Source organism: Corvus brachyrhynchos, unplaced genomic scaffold, assembly GCF_000691975.1.
Source record: "Corvus brachyrhynchos isolate BGI_N302 unplaced genomic scaffold, ASM69197v1 scaffold93, whole genome shotgun sequence".
Lineage (NCBI taxonomy): Eukaryota > Metazoa > Chordata > Aves > Passeriformes > Corvidae > Corvus > Corvus brachyrhynchos.
In genome coordinates this window covers 1609065-1632695 of record NW_008237273.1, presented here as the reverse complement: position 1 = coordinate 1632695, position 23631 = coordinate 1609065, and the positions used below count along the sequence as shown (strand labels likewise).

The following is a 23631-nucleotide window of genomic DNA, read 5'->3' as shown; positions in this document are numbered from 1 at the left end:
AGGAAATTCAATCTGAAGCATTGCTAGTGCAGAGAAAGATGGTGATGGGGGACAAAAGAGATCCAGACAAGCTTGAGAAGTGGGCCCATGGTAACCTTACCAGGTTCAACAAAGCCAAGTGCAAAGTGTTACATCTGGGTTGGGGTAACCCCAGGTACCAACACAGGCTGGGGGATGAACAGATCCAGGGCAGCCCTGCTGAGAAGGACTTGGGGGTGGTGGTGGAGGAGAGGCTGCACATGACCCAGCAATGTGTGCTTGGAGCCCAGAAAGCCAAACGTGTCCTGGGCTGCATCCAAAGTGGCGTGGGCAGCAGGGCCAGGGAGGGGATTCTGCCCCTCTGCTCTGCTCTGGTGAGACCCCACCTGCAGTGCTGCATCCAGCTCTGGGGTCCCAGCACAGGGGGACATGGGCTTGTCAGAGAGAGTCCAGAGGAGGGCCACCAACATGATTAGAAGAATGGAGGACCTCTCCTGTGAAGTCAAACTGAGCAAGTTGGGGATGTTCAGCCCAGAGAAGAGAAGTCTCTGGGAAAATCTTGTAGCAGCCTTCCAGTACCTAAGGGCTGGAGATACCCTTTTTAAAAGGGCATATAGTGATAGGACAAGAGGGATTGGCTTTAAGCTGAAGAAGAGTAGATTTAGGTTAGGTGTCAGGAAGAAGCACTTTACAAGTGAGGGTGATTAGGCACTGGAACAGGCTGCCCAGAGAAATTGTAGATGCCCCATCCTGGAAGTGTTCAAGGCCAGTTTCAATGGGGATCTGAGCAAGCTGGCCTAGTGGAAGGTGTTTCTGGGGTCAGTGGGGTTTGGAACTAGATGATTTTTAAGATCCCTTCCAACACAAGCCATTCTCTGAAAACTGCTGAGATCTGCTCAATGTGTGTGCAGTAACGAATGCTGTAGGGAAGACCTAATAAATATACTGGCAATGCAAAGATGAGTGCTTGGGGTTTGATGAGGTCCCGGCTGTTCTTTGGGCAAAAACTGTTCTGATTATGTGAGCAATGAGGTTTTTTTTTCCAACAGTTATCACAAGTGGCATAACACATTACAGTAAGACATACAGATTAGGTATTTTAAATAGTGTGCATACATACTAACTTGCTGCTTTACTACCAGATTATTTTTTTAAACCCATGGAAGTGATGCTGAAACTGCACAGGGCTTTTTGTTTCTTTCTAGTAAGAGAAGGGGTGTTTTTGCTTACCCTCTAGGAGAGAGTGTTTTCTGAGTTTTGAGGGTTTTTTATGAAGCAGAGTTCTTGACAAGTAAATATTAACTGATGGGCTAGAACTATCTAGTTTGTAGAGAAGCTTGTAATTTAAAATGGATCTGAGTTAGCAGTTTCATAATCCTGCTCATGAAAGTGTATTTGCCTTGGAGTTTGAGTGTCAAAATGTGGAATGGACACTCAGCTCCAATACTACAGGAGGACTGTTGAGCATATGGCATTGTCTTAAACTGATAGAAGGTGTTTTGCAATACTTTTGGACCAGTGTTAGGCTGTTCTCCTAACATTTTCATTAGTTATCTGGAGTGAGAAATAAGTCTATGTGGTCAGAGGGGGAACAAAATACAAACGCACGCTTGAACTAAATGAGATTTAAGTAAAACAAGAATGACTACGAATACTAGAATAAATTAACGATTTAAAGTGTTAAAAGTTAAATCCTTTGGACAAAACTGATTAATAAGAAAATAGAAGAGTCTGATGTAATGTGGCAAAATGTGAAGCAAAATTCAGCGGAAAGGAGAAAGGAGCCTCCTGAGACTCAGTTCTCTTTAAATCTTAGAATAATTTTGCCAAAGAACTGGTGGGAGTTCTGCTGTCTGAGACAATACTCAAAGGAACTCCTCTGCATTGATAAAGAATAAAGAGTGTCTGCTCCTTACTACTTGATACTTCTGTTTGACAAAATAAATGCTATATATGTTACCTCAACATCTGAGTCTTTTTTTCCCAATTCTTTCTAATTCTTACTGCTAGATTTGTTCCAGGACAAGACACAACCTGTTCTGTATTTGAGGCGTACAATGTACAATTAAGGGATATCATGTCTGATTTTCTCTCTGCTCTTAATTCATCTGTCTCATTTTTCCAGGCTATTAACCTGTCCAAGTATCCTGCTCTTATTGATTTCTTCTGTATACATGACTGTTAATATACTTCTATACAGATTAATGGTTCAAATGCATTAACATTCTTTCATAAAATAAAAAATTGTGAGTGTTCCTGCCTTCAGGAACATTATTTCTAGGCTTTGAGTCATATATTTCAGTTTAAACACTTAAGCCCTGTTCTGAATCTGTTTTTTCCCCTAGTGCACAGAACAACCATGTGTAATTAACAACCATGTGTAATTGTAAACAAAAACTTAGTAAGTGGATTTAGCCTTGGGCAGAGGCTAGCTCAGCAAATATCTACTATGTTATTTTTTTAAAAATACCCTGGAACTATGCATCTGATTCTTTTCTTCAGTCTTTAGCCAAGACTTGATGTTTTTAATTTGAAATTTGTAGTAAACCAGTGCATGGAGATCAGCAGCTGAGAAACACTAAATGAATTAGCTGGGATCCTTCTGGAGAAGAACTACAGATGGAGGTCATGGTTCAGTAGTAGTGGCAATGATCAGTTTGGGTTTGACTCAAAATGCTTTTTAAGTAGGCAGGTCCTGTTAAGAATTATAAAAGAGGTGCTCATATCTGAGTGTGCACACCATCAAGATTTTGGAAGTGTTCATGGTACCCAAAGGAAGTGTTTGACACATGAGTCTGAAGTGGAAATTCTGCAGTATCATTACATAGTAGTATTTAACAGCTCAAAAAAATGGTTGTAACCTCTCAGAATACTCCAAACGTCTCTTCAGTTTTCCTGTTTTCTGGGGGTTTTTTTGTGTATCATTCTGTCTCTGATTACATGGGCTAGTACTCCACATGAGTTTTTTAACTTAGTGGTGCCAGTGATTCGACTTATTGTCCTATAATAAGCAGTAAGAAACTGAAAAAGACAAAAGTACTTCCCTTGTAGATGAAATAACAGTACCTTTCACTCTAGTTTTAATATAATGTTTGTTAAGTAGGTTTCTGGATGTGCTCTTCATTTGTATTCAAAACCTAGATTTTCTATATGACTTACCTTTTCCATATGCTGTTAAAGATGTGCAGGGAGATAAGATGACATCATTCAACACCTATGTTCATTTGGTAATACAGCTTTAAAGCCTTCGCCTTCAAAGAAACGGTGCAATTCCATCACAGCCCTAAAGGCAGCATCACAAGAAATAGTGTGCGCAGTTAGCCAGGAATGGAAGGATGAAAAGCATGGCATTCTTGCTGAAGGACAAAGTTATGCCAGCCTTGATGATGAAGGTACTGTCTTTCAAATCAACAGCCTAAACAATGTTTTTAAAGGAATTTTATACAAGCTGTAGAAGTCCTATAACTAGAAAGCCCCCAAAATGGCTGATCTCTCAAAATCAAGAGTCAGGTTATTCTTATGGAGGGAGTAGTTAGTAATATTTGGCAAAATGGACCTTCAGGAACAAGAGGACATCAGACTCAAAGTTTGTAATGTGATGTTAAACTTTCAGATTTCAGGACATCCTAGAAAAATGTATTCAGCCTAGGTAGTGAATTAAGGCTGTATAGCCAGTGCTATCCTTTTCACTGACCTTTAAACAAGCATGTCACATGAAGTGTTTTGAAGCTCAGTTCATTGTTCCCAAAGTCTTTTTGAAAAGTTACCAATTTTGCCCCTTTCAGAACTTGGCCACAGCCATGACAAAAGCAGAACCAATTGCCTAATCCAGTCTGACAAATGAGCCCTGGTAGCATGAGAATAGTTCCAGAACTGAGAAGAATTCATAACTCATACCTCTGTTTAATATTTGACTTTGGAGTTACTCTGTATTCTGCTGAACGTACTGGTTAGCAGCTGAAATTCACTCTGTAATAGAAAAGAGTGTGGGTATGGACATATGAATACTATCATCTCATCAATTCAAATGTTAAGAAACTTCAAGAAGCTGATGAGGGCACTATGGGACTCCATATACTTACATGAAGATTCCTGGGCTCAACTTGAAATGAAATTTGTTAATGTAGTTCTTTATTTCTGTATATGCAGTACTAGGTTCACACCACCGGCCGGATCTAGTGCCAAGCACTCAATCTCTGTTTGAAGCAGCTTCCTTGGCAACCACACTTTCTTCTTCTTCCTTGAATGTAGATGAGCACTGTCAACGTGATCAACCTACGCTCTATTCTAGCAGGTAAAGGCCGTACACATGTTAGAGAATTCTCCACTGTTCTGCTAAAAGTCTAACATTGTGGTCAACAGAAGGAGGCTCTGCAAAAGAAGCAGCAGAAGGGGCAAGTGTCTCTGTAACTCAGTCTTTAACCTTCCCAGTGAAGGAGGGGTGCCAAAAGCCTGTAGGATTTATCATGTATTTGTTTGTAATTATACATATTGTAATTGGGAATCATGAAATAGAAAGCATAAACATGGCAAAAATGTTATATGAATTTTTCTTCATGTTCCAATACTCAATTGGATATCTAAATTTTGCTAGGCCTTAGTCTGTACCATAAACCAAACTACATTAAGGTCAGGGTATGAAGTGCTTCTTGTAACTTGGCTGTAGCCTAAAAGAGCTGCAGCAAATGGTGATGTGCTAAGAAAAGGAAAAGTTGTTCTTTATTCTGAATGTTCAGTGCTGAATGGTCTGCTTTAAATTCTTCCATAACAACCATTTTTTGGACTGAATTTCTATGAAACGTCAGCCATGGATGTGATTAGAGCCTGTCTGATTTTAATCCAGGAAGGATAAAAACCAGAAAGTCTTAAGAAAAGTTGTGCCAATGCTAGTGAGCTAGGTTGAATGTGATTTGAGTTGTTTGAATATAATTCAGCCTTGTTTGTCCAATATGATGCTTAAGCCAGTAAGTCTTACTGGGAGATAGTATCTGCATGTGCCTGTATGATCCCTTGTGCATCTGAAGTGTGCTGCGTTGTGTCACTTTGCCTGCTTGCAGATCTCTTTACTGTGTATTGAGCCATTTCTTCGCCTTTTTTCATCAAGAAAGGTAACCACTGAAGCATCTTGAATATTGTTCGGAATTGTGAACTACTCAATGCATAAATTTGACAAATGCACTCATGTGCCAAGATGTAGTTCTTTCCTGTAAACTGCATGTTGCCCAAAAAGATCAAGTTATTTTAAAAGCAATCTTGAGGCAGCAGGATTTTACCTTCTGTTAAATATTTGCCAACTGCGTTTACATAAAAGATAAAATGACTTGCAGCATTACTTGATGAAAGTGATATTTACAGCTTCCATTAAGTTGAAATAAATCTCACCGATGTGGCATCTCCCATATGTCTGATGGTTCCCTATAAAAATGTGGAATGAGGTATGTTTTGGGGTGTAATAAACATGAAGTTTTAATTGCAGAACGCAAATAGTTCTACACAAGCTTCAGGAAATAAAACTGCTGACAAATAAGCATCAGTAGAAATAGAGCTCATTCACTTCAACTTGTGTCAAAAGTTATCTGTAGGACTTCAATATTCATGATCTTTTACCAAGTTTTCCTTTGATAGAAATAAAGTTACAGAGTACCAGAGGGTTTTATTTGCTTTAAGCACCAAATAAAACTACAGAACTGCTTTGTATCAGCATCAGTTGGGAAAATAAAATGGTGTAGTTGTCTGAACAAAGAGTTCAGATTTAAAGCATTTCAAATATTCTTTGCTCTCTAAAAAATTAACTGTAAAGAAAAACCTATGAGTAAGTCCATTATATTTTCCTGTAAAGATACTCCAAAATAATTCTAAAATAAAGTTTTTAGCGGGTCTACACTTTGTATATCTAAACTCATTTGCTTTCCAGTTGTGATTCAGTCAATGAAGTAACCTCTAATACAAGACATGTTGCCAGCTATGTGATTAGCATGCTTATCTTACAATATCAGATTGTTAATATCTGCAGTCCAGGTATGGACTTCATCAGTACAAGAGGGCACATTCTCTAACACAGCAGACCTTGTACCAGCATTCACAGATGTGTGGTTCTCTCCATACCTTCTGCCAGAATATCTTACACAGTAGCCAAGAGATCTGCCATGGGGGTTTACCAACTAACACCTTTGCTGGTCTAGGTGTGCCCTCTTCAGCTGGGGCGTGGTGGCAGTTTTTAATTCTCATTAAGTAGTGGTGTGTGTCACAATCTCAGTATGTACAATTCACGAGGATTAGCTTCCCTGTCATAGCTAGTGGCTTTCTCTCAGGAGTTAAGAAAGCTGCTAAGCATGCTCAGTATGGAATCTTATTTCCATAAGATTCTGGGTACCTGCTGTTTTGTACCCACTTCTTTTGGCATCAGTTCAGGGAGGTCATTCCTTCTTCTTGGCACTAAATAATATATCCACCCAAAGTCTTACCTATGTTTTTATGGTTCACTTCAGGAACTTCAGTCCTCTCATAAGAAAAGCTAGCAAGGAAATAAAACCACCAAAAAACCCATGCTACAATGATGCACTGAATTGTAGATAGTTTTTTCTTGCCAGAGAAATTCTTTTGAATACTAGAAAATTATATGATGCAGGACTCATCATTTCACCATTTGTCTCTGATAAATAGAAAGCTTGGAGAAGTCTTTGAAACAAAGCCTGAATTAAAGATTTGTTTACAACTGTGAGCCTGCTTTCAATCTTTAAATATGTAATTGACTATGATATTCTGCTTTGTTATTTAATAGAATTACAGTTTAGCATCTTCTTCATCAGGCTTTTTCTTTGTTCTTCAAAGTAACATAGCACAAAGAGAGTACATGAATTTGCTTGTAACCTATCAGAAGTTTCTGGTTTAAGGTAATGAAGAGGGACAGGCCTGTGTGAGTAGTAATAATGGGATATCGGTACAGCTCCTTGACTCCCACTAGTGCTAATGACCAGTATGTGCCCATACCACTTAGGCAACAAATGCTGTTATTTTCCTCATTATAAAGAGAGCAGTAATACTTTCGGATACCTTGAAGCACACACCGTAACTTCTCTTTGGGTTTTGGTTTTTGTTCAGAATGACCCTCTGTTTCTGTTATCCATTAATGTAATACTTCCCCAAGGAGAGGCAAATGGCCTTTAACATAAGAAAGGTGATCAGCACCATCTCTCCTTGAGAGTTCAGCATTAGAAAGGGAGAAACTGCTGCTGCTGAGGTTAAGCAGACAGAGGTGACTTGATGAGCTGGAGCCAGATCCTGAGGCTGTGTTGTGAGGAGGGTTTTTGTAAAGCTGGATTGGTACAGATTAGAACTAGCATAACTAATTGGTAGATAATGTGGAGAAGTGTTTGGGGACTTGTGATTAAAGTGAAAAAGAGAGACTGAGCAGCAGTCATAAACATACAGCTTATTAGGAGTGTTTTTCCAGGCTGCAAGCTGGTTATTTTCACCAAGTTGTTGAAAACATAGAGGAAACCCAAGATGCTATCCAGACAGTGGGAAGAGGAATTAGTAACAGTATGAATGAAAGAGTAGTAGAGAGGGGGAAATGGCTGTATTTTTCAGCACAAAAAGAACTGGACCTAAAAAACAGAAGGAAAAGGGGAAAAAAAAAGACAATCATGACATACGTTATTCAGTAAATGTAGGCTTTCTTGTCAGAAGACAGCTGGCTTCTGTTCCATGAAGCTGTTTCTCAGTCAAGTGGTTTTGTCAAGTATTGCTTTAGTAAAGAACAGAATTGAAAATTTATTGATCTATTAAAATGTTCAAATATTTTCCATTCCTCAGGTAGGTTTATATTTGGTGCAGAGATATTTTAGTACCTAAAGGGTATGTTTTCCACTAGAAAGTGTAATATTTAGTCTAAAACCACTTCTTTGAAAGGGTTTATTTATTTTATCTTAAGAAATGTAATACTTATGTATTATATTAGGGATTATTTTTATAGAGGAAGTGATAACATTTTTTCCCCTTCCAGGAAAAGCTTTCCTATTAAGTACTGGTGAATTAAACTAAAGATGACAAATCTGAATGCCCTAAGTAGTATGACTCTTGTCTTACTTGACATTGCTTTTAGAAGTGCAAAGAGCTGAAGGAGGTCAATGCCTTTACAGGTGCTTCTGGAAATGTTTGAAACTTGTTTTAAAATATTTTAGAATGTTTCAAACTGTAGATGTTTTAAAATTCATGTTTTAAATAGTTCAAGAATACAGAAACTTTTTGTTCAATGTATATATAGCAGGTCTCATGGCTTCCAGTCCCAAACACAAAAAAAAAATCCCATGATGTATAAAGGGGTGCTTCACCTCTCTCTTTAGAGCAAGATTCTTTGGGCTGTATAAAGAGGACTGCGGAATTCTTCTGATACGTCTGAGCCTAGGGGAAAAATCTGTATGAAATCCAATTCTTCTTTATGCATTCTATGTCTCATTTCTGTAAGATGCATATCTAATACGCTCTTCTGCCTTCTCTTTCTTCTTCTTCCTTCTTATCTGTATATTTTTCAATTTTTTGTTTGCCTTACTTTATTGTTGCTGTTTCTTAGTGGAGACCACTTGAAATTTTAGAAGGCTTTGAGGAACTGTGGGGTTTTTTCTCTTATAGAGTCAAGTTTCCTGAAGCATCCAGACTTTGAAATGTCCCATGGCTTGATATTTTGTCAAACAACCTCTTCAAAGAGAGTTTAGAAAATAAAAGTTAAATTTTCTGCTGTTTTTTCCAGTGGTAAGGGTTTGTAGGTATTGGTTTTTCTGTTGTAAGTAATATTAAGCACCCCTTTTGCTGGTCTGGTGTTCCACGTAAACAAACTTCTCTGTGTTAAGTTTGAATGTTCTGTCTGTCCACCCACTACTCTTAGCTTCTGAAGCTTAGACAACTTCATCTGAATCTGATTCAAAGTGGATTAAATTCATGCAAGCTTCATGATAATAAGCAGTTGGGTGGAGGAAAAAGACTTGAATCCTTAAATGCTATGAACAGATGCACTGAGACACTGGGGGTATCCCCATGGGAAAGAAAATTTGACTATGATTGAAGCAACATGTAATCGCGGCTTAAAGAAAAACAAAGCTTTCCCAGTTCTCTAGTGATGGAATTATTTTTGCTTCTTTTTTCTTTTCTTAATTAAGAACCAAGATCAAATAGAACGTTTCAGCCAGAGGAGGGCAACAGCATATTTGAGCATGCTCCTTGTGGCTGTTCATTACTGAATGAGAGAAAGTACCTGTGCTATTCTTTTTTGCTTGGCTTTTCTTTTTCAACCTAAGAATTAAGGATGAGAACTGAGTGCACTGTGAAACGATATTAAAATATAGTTCCTCTGAATTGTTCTTTCTGAAACCCTGTGTATATGGGGGTTTCACTTGTTCTCTCCCATGCCACCCCCAATTTGCCTTACTAGTCTCATTAAAACAGGCAATAAATGCAACTATGATGATGCTATTGCAGAAATTTGAATTTCAGTTACCAGCTGCTGACAGCATGTGTATTGCTGTTAAGAGATTAGTTACAAGATTTTTGGTTTTACTCTTTTATGCTGCTCAATAGAATTCAAGTTACACATGTGCGAATAGTGCTAAGTCACCGGGACCTGGGTCATCCTGGTGCAAGAGAAATAGTCTTTCTTTTGAAAAGGTGTCTAGTGCATTATATAATAAAAGGAATATTGTAATGTCGTGAATGTAAAGCTCTGCTCCAGTATGATATTGATTCATTATTGTCGAGAATTTGAATCTCAACTTTGCATGCTAGTTTTGCCCTTTCTGAAGTTCTATCCCATCTGAAATATACTTAAAGTAGTGCAAAGGGAGGGGGAAATTAGTCATATCTGGACTAATGGCTGTAACCATGCTTTCATACCAAGTTGTAATCCAGAATTTTTGCTTATCATTTTGTCTGTAAATAGGTAAGAACTTTTAAAATATGTATCTCTGCACAACTGACAGTTGAGTTTTCAAGGCAGCCTGGAGCCTAGTTTCTGGCAGCTAGTGAGGACATGAGATAATGGACATCCGATTCCATTAAAACACCTTTGAGAGTTTTGGCTTTGTGGACTAAGTGTATTATGAAATAAGATTTCTGTGTAGATACATTTGCATTATTTCTGAAAAGCAGAGAACAAAAAAATTGATCTATGAATAAAGTAGTAGAGTGCACCTGCTCTGTAAACATCACTTCCTTGCATAGGTGTACTTATTACAATACAACCTCGTTCTCCCACTTTTCCTTCTGTACTTTTGGTTTCAAGTGATCTGTGTCTGCATGGAAAAGTCCAATGTTACTAATGTTACAATGTGCCTAATTGCTTACTCTTTTTTTCCCCTATTTTGAATTACGAAATGCTGCCAAAATTTACACCATGTGTAATGTGGAAGTAATATGCTTTGAGATTAATGAAATTATGTGACATTTACTGTGACATAGTTTCATTCTTTAAATAAGTATTGAAGTTCAGAAATAGCATTACTTTCTGATAAAACTTCAGTAAATGCAAAAATAAAATCTGAGGTTTCCATACGTTAGTCAAATAGGAGCTTCCAGTTATCTTGCCATTGCCAAAACATCTATATTTTTTTATTTACATTCCTTTTTTTTTAAAGTATTTGAAGATTTTTATGTTTAATAGAGAAACTTAATTTTAAATTTTCAGCTATGACTGGGCTCTTTGGATTTTTGGTTGATTGTAGTCTCTCTTCTCTTTGCAGTAAAGGGTTACCTTCGAGTTCAACATTCACTCTGGGAGACAGTGCCATCTATTTGACTTCAGAACAGAGCACGTTGGAAACGGAAAATGATAATGCTTCAGTTTTGGATGTCTACTTAGTAAGTTGCCAAACTGTTTCTGATGGGCTTTTTCACCTGTAATTCCTTTGACTCAGGCTCAGTAAGTGACTAAAATACCTGCTTAACTTCAAGATCGAGAAGTTTGTTGAGGTATTTTTCGTATGAAACATGCATAAGTTTGCATAAGCAAATCCCTAAAGAATCTATATGCCTATTAACTATTGCATTAATAAAGAAGTAGAACAAACCACCTTTCAGTTTTCCTCTAATGGTAGGGGGTCTTTTCTGTTATTTGTTTTCCACTGGAGGAAAAAAACCCAAAACAACAACAACAACATCTTTCCTCTTCATGTAGAGTACTCCACAATGTAGAAATTAAATTTTCTCAGAGTGGAAAGTTCTGTGCTTATGTCGGTGATTTTGAAGCCAGTGAAGTAGATCTCAGTGTGAAGTATGTTAATGGCCCCTTTCCTGCTTTGAAGGGTTGTCCAGTTGTGATGGCTGATACATTAAAAATGTATCTTTTCTTCACTGTTTCGGTTCCTAGTGAGTAATTTATCTGACTGCTGAAAGATAAGCTCAAGTCTGTCTTTTGTTGTCTTCATGTCACCTGGGTTTCGGAAGTTCTCTTGGTATCTACAGCTCCCATTCCACAGACATAAAGGCTGTAGGCACCCAATTCCAGTTCCAGTTGAGTGAATTTTTGTGCATCTAATTGTTTTAGGCTCTTCTGAAATTGTCAGTATAAATGCAGGAGGCAGGTATGTTAAGCTTGGTATTTTTTCCAAAGGCTTATTTTCATAAAACATAAGCAATTCTGAAATTATTCTAGTAATATTTCCCCTTGACTTTCATGGCAAGAATTGTACCAGAAATGAAGAATCAAAAGAGGGAAGTCTGTTCATGTTTCTAATAAATGTTTCAGAGAGACATGGTTGTTTCCTTTCTAGATTAAGTTTATTGCATTCTTTATTTTTCTTATCCCCAGAGTTACCTGATTTTTGTCTTAAGAAATCCAGAATATCTTAGAATCATAAATCAGCTCAGGTTGAGGGGGCCTCAAGAGATCATCCAGTCCAACATTTTGAGGAAAAGGGAGCCTAGATAACTTTATCTAACACCCTTTTCCACCACAGTTTAAAAACCTCCAGCAATGGGAACTCTGCCACATCCCTGAAAAAGTTGTTCCAGTGATTGGCTATTTGTTCAGAAAAAAAATTTCTTGTGTTGAGATAAAACAGGTTTGTGTCTGATCTTACATCGAGATGAAATATGTTTGTCACATTCTCTTTTTCTGTAGGCTGTGCCTCTGATGTTTTTTTCCTTCTTATTAACCAGCAACACATAAGTATGTATAGTACCCAGTTAATAGCTACTAATTTAATAGTCCAGCACACTTAGGGGAGTTGTTGTCTGTCCTACTTCCACTGACACAAAACAGTAGCAAGTACCAGTGGCCAATTAGATGTAGAATTGACTTGGTTATCTGTGACCACAAGCAGCCCATTAAATCAATCTGTTGCTGTAGGACTTGTGTTAGTTTGGCTCATTGCTAATCCAATGTTGACCTGAATCATCTGTTCAACATCATAAAGTTCAACAAAGAGGGACTCAGAAATCCTGCAATGTTACAGGAAGCAGACAAATTACTAATTACACACAACCTAACCTTGCTAGCAGATTAGCTGACTTAATTAATTGTGCTTTTAACTAACTAATTTGACAGTAGGACCCAGAGCTGTGATACGTGAATGCTCATAAGCAAAGCATGGATGAGCATATATGTGTACTAGAGTAGGGGGCAATGCTTCCCAACCCTTTGCAAAGGAAGAATCCTAAGTCCAACCACCTCAAGTACATGTATACCAAAGCATGAATTCAGGACAACAAGAAGAGGAACTGCAGATCCATGCCTAGTCTGAGAGTTATGATGTGGGAAGCTTGGTGGGAAGATTCACTTCTTGGTTGGAAGATCTCAACAGATATCTACAAGCTCTTGTAAAGATAGAAAGATACAGTGAAGCTGCACTTCATAAAAAAAAAAAAAGAGAAATCTGAGTGGATGAAGGCAAGCTTTGGAGACCAAAAAATATCTATCAAATGTCTTAGGATCAAGATTAGATGATTCATCACCAAGGAGGATCTTCTTTTATGTGTATGTTCCTGGCCTTCACACCAGGATGACAAGGCTGACGTAAACTTACTTTGGCTCTTCAAGCAAGTATCGAGCCAAAAGAACCTGGCTGTCAAGGGTGACTTCAATTACCCAGGCATTTGTTGGGAGAATAGTACAGCAATGCACAAGTTGTCCATGAATTCTTGGAATACATGAGGGCTTCCATCCTGCTAAATGTGCTGGTCATGTTGACTAGGGACAATGCATTGCTAGATTTACTGCTCACAAACTGAAAAGACAATGTAACTTCAAATGATAGCCTTGAATGCAGCAATCACAACAACACTGTGGGTTTAAGATCCTGCTGAGCATACTAAAAACCAGTATTAGGACAAAGACCCAAAGACAAGCCAGCTTCAGTACACTCAGAGCCTAGATGCGAGGGATTTTATAGGCAGCATGCGTGGAGAGCAAACCAGCATGTGAGTGCTAGGAGCTTTTAAATAACATCCTGCTGGAAGTACAATAACAGTCCATTTCCTACAAAGGGAAAGGAAGAAGGCAGAACAAGTGACTTCCTAGGCTTAACAATGAGCTTTTGAGTGTTAAAAGCAAAAAAGCAGCACACCCTCCATGGAAAAGTGATCAGATACCCACTGGGGACTACAAGATTCTTGCTAGGGCATGTAAGGTTGCACACATGAAGGTCAAGGCTCAGCTAGCTCTGGAACTGGGCAGAGATAGCAAGGAGAAGAAATGGCTGATCAGATAAGCAGTTAAGCAGAAGCCCAGGGAAGACACAGACCCATTACTAGACAGGGCAGGGAAAAAGTTACTGATAATGTTGGCAAGACACAGGTTCCTAATACCTCCTTCCTCCTGATCAGTGTTTTACTGAGGCTGGCAGCCTGTCACAAGTGGGGCTCCCTGGGCCCCATGTTGTAACATCTCCATGAATGATCTGGATGATGGGATCAAAAGCACCCTCCCCACGTTTGCTGTGTCACTGAACTGGGTGTTGAGGTGGACACATTGCCAGGGAGAGCCACCTTTCAGAGACACAAACAGGCTGGAAGACTGGGTCACAAGAACTGTGTAAAGTTCAACCAGGAGAAGTGCAGAGCCCTGCACCTGGAATGACATCACCGAAGAGCCCAGCCAGGCTACGACGTGAGCTGTGGAACAGCCTTGCCAAGAGGAGCCCGGGGTCCCAGTGGACAGCACACAGACACCAGGCCAGCAGTGCACTGCCGCAGCTACCGAGGCAAAGTGCTGAGCTGCAGCCATGGGGCACTGCTAACAGAGAGAGATGTGATCCTCCCACTTCACCAGCGCTTGTCAGACTGCACATGGAGTGGTGTGTCCAGCTCTGGCCCCCACAATTCCAAAACAGATATGGACAGACTGAAGAGGGGTCAAAGGAGTGCTATGAAGATGGTCAAAGATGGGGAGAACCTGTCATTTGAGGAAAGACTTTAAAAGTTAGGTGTTTTCAGTCCACAGAATATTCAGGAGGGACCTCAACACAGTTTTCCAAAACTTAAAGCATGACTACAGAGAGGATTGAGATCCTCCTTTTCTCTAGGGGCAGTGGATACAAGTTGTAGTGAGGGAGGTTTCCTCTCTATGTAAGAAATAAACTGTTTTTATAATGAGAATTATTTACAATGAGCATGATTTTATAATGATGAATGATTCACTGGAACAACCTCCCCAAGGATGTGGTAAAGTACCCATCACAGGAGGTTTTCAAGATGCAGCTGGACAGTGATGCTTGGTAATCTCACCTAGGCTCCCTTTCCTGCAAAGGGTTGAATTAGACAGCTTCTTATGGTCCCTTCAGCCTGGGCTGTTCTTTGGTTCTCTTGGCTCCATTTATACAGTGAAACCATTTCTTCTTGATAGCTTTTGAATTTAGTTTATAAAGCAACAGTCTTATTTAACAGTAATACTGTGAAGCACTGTGAAGTACTTCTTTTTAGGTTTGAAGTCTGTAGGGTAGATGGTAGAATGCTCTGAAAATCCACCTTAGTCCAGTGTCACTATGGAGAGCCATAAAGTGATAATTCCACTTAGAAAGTAAGGAATAACTTAAAAGTCACTTACTCCTTCTGTTCTGCAGTGAAGTCTTAAATTGTTTGATTGAGCTTTCTGTCACTGAAAAAGCAACATGTGCAATTATAAACTATCCTACTGTGTTTTCTTAGCATTCCCATGAAATTATTTATAAAGATAGCTGATATAATATACTACAATATCAGTAAAATCAGAGTAGTAAGGCTTAGGTATTTAACTGATTTACTTCAAGTAGGCTTGATTTCCGCTACACTTCCAACAGAAAAAGGACATGAGTGTAAATAGCAGTGACAAACTTTAAAGTTTGTTTCATTGTGATGCTGTATATTTTAAGTCATCTGGTAGTAAATATGGGATTTAAATAAATAAATATATGTCCTGTCTATTGGATTTTAAATAAATATATGCCCTGCCTATAGGATTTCATTAATGAATTATTTTTTGCTTACAGAATACTTCTGTATATTTAACTACAATGAAATATTCCTGGGTAGCACAGAAATATTCACATGGAAATACAGCATTGCCTCCCGTTGTTAAAGGAAAGGTTCATAAAATTTATATATAATTTAAAAGTCACTGCTACTGAAGATATGGATTGATAAGGGCTTCAGTAAAATAAAATAATGGAATAACTGTAGTGATGAGCAAGCCCAGTGTATTTAGAGCCTGGTTAATGTAGCTATGATTTGTGTCAGACGAATTGCATAGATTATACTATTACATTTAAAATTACTTGTGGTTATTTCCAAATGCCAATCTTATTATAGGAGTTTGAGGTCTTAAAATAATACTGAAGATTAATTTTGTATTTCAAAGCTGCTGTAGATGCATAGGTAAGCAGATTTACAAATACTGGCCTATAAAATGCCTGTTCAGAAACTGTCAAAGCTTTCTGACTCTTGTTACTCTTCAGTACTCCTTTTCTTCTGTACTCTCTCCCATAATTTCAATTAAATTGTAATCATGGTGCAGTTTTCTTCAGGATGCTGTTGTGGAATAATAACAAGTGCAGCTGAAATTAAAGCAATTCCCAGGCAGAATACATGTAAAACAAGCTAAAAGTTGTACAGTCACACTGCACAGCATACCTCAGATTTGGTATGTTGCTCTTTTTATGGAAGCTTCAGTTTCTCTGTCTCACCATTTCCTCTGAAGATACTGGTGGAAAACATGATAGAACCAAAATTCTGGGAGAAAGGAATTAAGACCTCCTCCATTATAGGCATCTTTTCTTTTCCCTGAGAGCATAATAAGCCTTAAAATACTATGTGCACATGGTAGAACCAATCAAGCACTCTCCTCAAAATAGAATCTTGTTTAAGGCTGAAAGGGGAAAACCAGCTTGTTTTAGGCACTAAGGTTAACTGCTCCTTTCCTCTGTTATCTCTGTTTTCCCTGTATCCATCCATGCATTTCCCTGTATCCATCCATGCATTCCTCCTCTCAAAAAGGAGAGGAAAAAAAAGGCCTATGTCTCTCATAAAACTGAAACCTGGTCAGAAGTGAAAAACAAACGAGCACTTGAACATAGTTTGGCAGAGGTGTTCTTGCAGAAGAAACATTATGTAAGAAGGAACATTTCAGTCACCCTTGCATGAAAATCAGACACAGGAATTAGGTGCTTGATTAGATTAAAAAGGTACCAATTGAAATGACAAGCAATACATTGGCTTAGTAAGCCAAGTGCTAAAATGCCAGCACATATTATCACTGAACTACATGTTCTCATGCCTGGGGCTTTTAAAACACTGTAAGAGGAAATCAATCAGCTCAAAAACATATGCATGGAAAGGGAACCAGGAGCACAAAAATGCTCCAAGACAAAAAGCCTCAAGTAGGTTCAAACATTGTAAATCCACTATATGTACAGTGTGAGACATCTCAGGCAGCAACTATAGGAATGAATCCTGTAGTGTCATTTGTGCATTATTTATCATTTTGGACCAAATTGCTACAGCCAAACTGAGTTTTTATTTAAAAAAAAAAAAAAAAATCCTTTGTCTGTAATCAATGTAACCACAAAAGTTGTGCAGTGGATACAATGTTGCCTATAGGATCGTGTTCTGCACCTTGAAATAGATGGATTTCTTTCCAGAATAGTATCACAGGACTGGACTGTACCTGACATAAATATGAACATCTGAAAATCTCTTCTCCTTAAAATGGCATTAGTACCATCAATAGTATTTCTGTGATTGACTCATACAGTTAGCAGTTGCTAAAAGTTCCTGTCCGGGTCTCTTTTCTCCAACTCTGTTATGCACATTTTATTGGAATTTTTCACTGAAATGCTTTGGAAGGGTCAGAGGAAAGGAAACAAGAACAAAAGCTAATCATAGTTCCATTGTATAATTAGTGGAATAGCATAAAACCAGCATCAGCAATACCGATAGCCGTGTTAGTGGAAAGCAGTAAAAAGTCCAGTGAGTCAGAAGTTGTGCGGAGTGATCACTATATTTGTCAGAAATGGATATGCAGTCATTCATATCTGAGCTTTCAGACAGAAACAAGATGGTGCTACTGCAAATTTTGATTAATTTGTCTTGGCTTCATATAACATTATTTTGTTTATTGGTACTAGCATTTTTCAACTTTTTTTGCCAAACTGATTCTAAAACAATTTAATTACAAGTCCTTGCTAGCTTTACATTATATTAGTTTTAGAATACCACTTTCTTTAATTTTACTCACTTGTCCAACAGTTTCACTTCACGTATTAAATGGTTCTGCATTTTCTAAGTACTTAACTGCCTTAGCACATTCAGGCGCGAATACGACAGTCAACTTTACTTGCCAGACCACAGTTCCTGAGAGAGAGAGAGAGAGGACAGCCCCTGAGAAATTGGCACTATGCTCAATGGCATCAGTGATTATGAACACCCTAACACTGGTGCTCAATACAGTAGGAAGTTTAAAGGTTGTCACAGAACAATGGTTAAAGGGCTAGTGCTAAAAGTCATAACAAAAATATTAATTTAAATCTAATGGTTACTTTTTAAGATAAGCTTAAGAAATGCCTTCAGATATTTTTTGTTCATAATCAAGATTAGACTGTTGTCAGACTATTCAAAGGTTAGTTAAGTGCTTGTATCAAAAAGCACAATGTAAAGGTGACCTTAAAAAACTGTTTAATGAATGGAGCCTTACACCTTTGTAATGTTTTTTAATAAGATTTTAGAGAAAGGTCATTACAGACCCCTTTGTTTTGGTTTTGTGTCTTGCTCCATTTTGGATATATTAGCTGAGATGCATTCAATTTACTGAAATATATTCTTCAGCTGTCAGTTTATCCTTAGTTTGAGTTGTAATAATAAGATGTTCAGCAAAGAACAGTTTCTTTTCAATTCATCCCTAACTCTACAGGGATGCCAAGAAGTGATCAACCATTTCTATTCCATAAAGGTAGTGTAGAAAACTCTAATCCATTAATATTATTAAGGTGTTGTTTGGGGTTTTTTGTGAAATAGAATAAATGGAATGATTGCTACAACATTGACTAGAACATTAATTGTGCCGGAAAGTTTTTTGATATGATGTATGAAGACTGCCACTTTTAAGTAGTAAATGTCACTGTTCTGCAAGATAAAAATAAGCTGTTGTGAATTGCTGAGTGCTCTCAGATTGTTCTGTCCTCTCTGACATCCAGAGTGTTCAGCATTTTGCAGCAGCAAGTAGTTCTAATTCACATAATACAAGTGTACGGCAATGCTTGCAAAACCCATAGGGGTTAGCTGCTGTACAAAAAAAGAGACCCAATGTTTTTGGATCAGTGAGACCCAAAAGAGATCCAGTGCCTTTGATTAGGGATCAAGGTCATAAGAGAATCACTGCCAAATTGTACTGCAGCCTGTTTAGGGGAAGAAAGATGCTACCTGTTTATAATTCTGTAAGAAAATAAGTAAACACAACTCTTAACTTGTCATTTCTTTATTTCCAGTAACAAATAATACATGAAGAGTAAAACTAAGAGGAGTGACCATGGTCAATGAAAAGCACTTTCTGCACTCCTCGTTTAAGAAGAAGAAATTTGCTGAGCCTAACAGACAAAGAGTAATAATCAACTGAGCTTATTCTTAGAAGTGCCAGGATCTTTGAACCATAGAGGGGATTGATGGACTTGACAAAAATGAAACATTCCACACTCTGCTGTCATCTGCTGTTGCTTGCTCAACTGTGAAGAACTGTGTATTCCGGCTGCTTTCTACAATATTGCCAATCACCTTTTTTGGACTTCAAAGTGATATTTTCTTATCAGTTCTCTAGTGATTTCATTTGCATGCATTCTGTAACTATGCACAAGCAAAATCTATTACCTGCTTTACCTATTTAAAAATAAGCACAGTGGTGTATAAAATCAATTTCATTTTTTTTTACCCCCTCAGTCCTAATTGCTTAGGTCCACATCAGTGGAAATTGGAACTGATGTTGTACAAGGGTTAGGGCAAATGTCTACACATACCATATGAAAATGAGCCTCTAAAGATACTTTCACTGTTGGTAAAAAGGAGATAAAAATGTTATTTATAACAAGGCCTTATGTTGTGTACATATATTGTCCTTGAAATATTTTTGATTTTGCTTTATTTCTTGTAAAAGAGAAATTCTATAACTTATTTAGAAAATACTACTGTAAACTATAGTTTTATTGATGAATAAAAGATTTTATTCTGAAGGCTATCACAGCTGTCATCCTGCTATTGATCTATACTGGACTTATATGTTCTTGCATTTCTCTACCTTCGTGAGACAGTCTCAGGAGGCCTCTTGAGATATGACAAACATGGCATCTGTTTCACCAGTTCTATAATGAAAAGGGAAATCTTGAAATTAGAGCAGGAAGGGCAAAGGAACGTACTCAACAGGCACCACTTTACAAAACCATTTCAGGTTTTTCAGTATGGGCAATCGTTTTAGGGTAACTACAGAAATTCTTTTGGTTCCCTAATTTTCCAAGTAACAGGGAGATAATCCCAAATGCCAGTGATCATCAGTCCAAGATTTTCATGCTTTGATGCAGTGGTGTATTTAAAAATTTGCACAGGTGTGTCACTTAGAAAGCTACCAAAGTTATTGGTAATAACATGTGTCTTCTAGGAGTAGGCGTAGTAAACCTGCTAAATTGACAAAAACAGAATTTGGCATTTTAAGTCCTAGAATTATGCGTTGTACCTGTATAGAATTTTTCATTTAAGGATTTGGTGTGGTGGATTTTTTTGTTTTGGCTTGGTGGGGGATGGTGGTGGTGATTTTGTTTTGTTTTACTTTGATATAATCCTATAATCCTGAAGAGTAAGAAGGTATTATTCCTTAAGTATGCACAGTATAGAGAAATTTAAAGGGATTTGGGGTTTTTTGCTTTCTAAGTATGCAGAGCCTAAGGCTTCACTTAAAGCATGTATCTCATGATTACCACTTTTCTAGGCTTTAAAATTAGACAGCTTAATCTCAGCAAGATAATTTTTCTGCAGCATTCCTCAGAGAAAAGCAAAACCAATCTGCATGCCCTATGAGTAAAAACATTTTGTACATCTGTGTCAAGTGTCTGATCCTTCAAGTGCAGTGTACAGGATATTTGGAATGTGTCTCTATGCAAAGCAGATACTTGTCATTAGTCTTATTTGGGGGAAAACATTTAAGCACCCGATTAACCTTCATAAAGAACACGCATGACAATTTTTCCCCAATTGCCTAGTAACTGTAGCATCTGAATCATTTGTTCTTAGGAAGAACCCAGAGGATATACAACTTAACTGCAACAATTCTGTCCAAAATCAGAATGTCAATACCAAATGATTCAGACTGAGACATCCTTTGTCCCTTGAACACAGTAATTTATAAATCAAAACAGTCATTTAACAATTGAAAAAGGAAATCCTGTATGACTATGGAGCCTACTGAGGAAACTTTCTCCAAAGCATGTGCACTTAAAAGTTGTGTGTGTGTGTGTGGTTAATGATCAACATCTTGGAACTCATTTTGCTCTCTAGTGCACAAAACGGTATAAATTTTCAAACATCAAAGAGCACAGGATTTTGTAGGGATGTGCACATTTCATGTTTAAGCATTTTGGTTCTCTTCATCTTGCATTAGTGTTTCACATTGGTAGCACTTGATGAAAATTTAAAGACTTTTAAACGTATCTGTAGAGCTGATGAGGCAGGTCATGTCAAATAAAAATAATATACAGAAAGCACAATCAACTCCTGGGGGTATAAAGTAACATATTGGTCTGTTTCTCCATGTCTAAACAGATGGAATTTGCCACAGGGAGCAAAGAAGAATTAGGTCACAGAGATGGGCTAGCTGTGGGCAGTGGCATTTGAATTACCTGGCCCTGCAAGCTGGTCAGAATGAAACAGCACAGGTTGATGCCAGCTTAGAGAAAGGTAGGGAATAATTCCAAATTTGTGTTATCTGACCTTGTGACTTAATCATATGGCATTCAGAAATGAAGTTTTGCCTTTGGTGGTAGCACCACCAAATAGTTGCCCTCAGTTAATAAAAAATAAAACAAAAGCCCTCAAACAAACAAAAAAAAAACCCAAACAAACAAACAAAACCCCCAGCCAAACAAAAAAACCCCACTTTGTGTCCTTGTACTATAATTCAATGGTTTGAAAAAACACATATCCCACCATCTATTTTCTTGTTGACTCTGCTTATACTTCAAGCAATTAAATTTCATATAACTCAATGGTATTTTCCCAAACCCTTACCACTAGACAGTGATAAAAGAGTTATCACTAGCACACTCCACCTGTTCTTTGTAGAAGGCATTTGCTGAAACATTTCCAGTGGTGTATGCATTTGCTTGAAGTAAAAAAATATCAGCTCTTTCCAGACTGGATGTATGGGGCCTGACCCTGCAGCACGTCTGCATCTAGAACTCCTTCACAGGTATTTTACACCAGCATAAAAAGATACTGATACCAGTACCGTGATATAAACAACATTAACCTAAGGGACAGGAATCAATATGAAAAACATTAAGAAATCATTGTTAAAATTGCTAAAACCTAACTTGAGCCCGTTAGAAGTTGTGTGACTCATCCTTGCTTGGTAGTAGCATCTTGTAAAATTCATTAACCTGAACTTTACATTTGAATTAATTGCTGTTAACTTTTTAAAAGATTTGGTATGTGAAATTGCTAATACTAGAGAAAATATTTAATTGACACTAATTCACTGATTTGTCATTAACTTAGAAACACAAGATGAACATTTACTGTTGAGAGTTGTGTATCACTTGGATGACTAGAGAAAAATCACCATGGAACCAGTTGGATAATATCAGAAAATACCTGAGGTTCTTTTTATAGGAAAGGCGAGGTATATAAATAAGCACCATCTTTAAATAGATTAAATACTACATAAAAGAAAAGGCATTCCTCCTTTCTTCTAGCTGTTTCTCCCCTTCCCTACCAAGGTATGAAAAATCAAATGTTTGCTTTACCAATGTTTTCTGTGGTCTGATACAAGTAATTTGTTCCTACAAGCCTTATCTCACTTTGTAAACCATTATTCCTGTAGAAACAGAAGTAGATTCTCCCAGCAGGGCTACAAATGGGTTGTTCTTCAAGGAACTAGAGAGTATCTTAAATCTGCTTAATGTATGAAAACTTCCCCCACAAAATACAACAAGAACGCAAACTGGGAAGACACTGGTAACAAAGAAACACACAGGAGGCTGTTGAAAAGAGACAAGAAGCTGCCGAAGTTAGATAACAGTTTGGTAAAGAGAGCTTTTAGCTAAAATAAACTTCATAAATTCAGTTGAAATTTGCACAAATGGCTTGAATTGTTTGAGCTTTTTCCCCTTGTGCAGTGTAAAACAATTCTGGCTTATAGAAAAATATTATAAAATTACCAATCTTGGTAACAAACTTGATAACTTATTCCCCATGCAGTGGAAGATCATAGAATCAACAGAATAGTTTGGGTTGGAAGGGATATTTCAAGGTCACCTAGTCTAACGCCTCTGCCATAAACAGGGACATCTTCAACTGGATCCGGTGGCTCAGAGCACCCAGCTGCTTACTTTAATTAACAGTGTTTGAAAAATAAAAATGCATCACACAGTAACCAGCGGTAAGCTTCCAAATACTGGTATACTTTTCATATTTATGATTTTACTTCCAATGGCTGGGGTTTTGGTCCTGTCCTGTGGAAGGCTCTGAAGTGAAAGTTGTCTGTGTTCCTGCAGAAACTGTGTGGGTTTTTAAAGAAACCTTTTTATAGGAATTAGTTCTTACCATTCATCTACTTGGTAACCTAGTTTATTTTTTTCAGTTTAAGTAACAGTAAGAGATGACTGGCTGAGACTCTCCACATCTTCACATACTGCTAATAGTATGGCACCACCAGCGTTTACATAACTTAGTGGAAAATGTCAGGCGTGATAAATTATGTGCTTTATTTTCTCTTTACTGGCTCAGCGAAACGTTTTACCTGCAGGACGTAGTGGATCAGAATACTTCCTGTCACAGAAAATAATCCTAGAACGGGTCCCTGAGTGAATGCTTGGTTGGTAGTGTGGCTTCTAATTGCTATTCTTCCCAGGCTCCAGCTCCTTGTAAATCTCCTCAGCGCGACCGCCCTGCCTGTGCAGACACCTGCCCGCAGAGATGCGCCCCCGAGCGCTCCCAGCG

At 37.9% G+C, this 23631-nt stretch overlaps 1 protein-coding gene across 6 annotated transcripts in view; it reads left to right on the top strand.

The window, feature by feature from the left end:
* The window catches only part of PIP5K1B (phosphatidylinositol-4-phosphate 5-kinase type 1 beta), a 91874-nt gene extending 72214 nt beyond the window's left edge, over positions 1-19660 (top strand). For all 6 annotated transcript variants that reach the window (XM_017730610.1, XM_017730609.1, XM_008630860.2 and 3 more), the window contains 4 exons: positions 3216-3371; positions 4129-4273; positions 10710-10827; positions 18921-19660. In XM_017730610.1, the coding sequence (XP_017586099.1) occupies positions 3216-3371; positions 4129-4273; positions 10710-10827; positions 18921-18923 (422 nt within the window). In that variant the 3' untranslated portion in view covers positions 18924-19660. The remainder of the gene's footprint in view (positions 1-3215; positions 3372-4128; positions 4274-10709; positions 10828-18920) is intronic.
* Positions 19661-23631: the final 3971 nt, after the last annotated feature.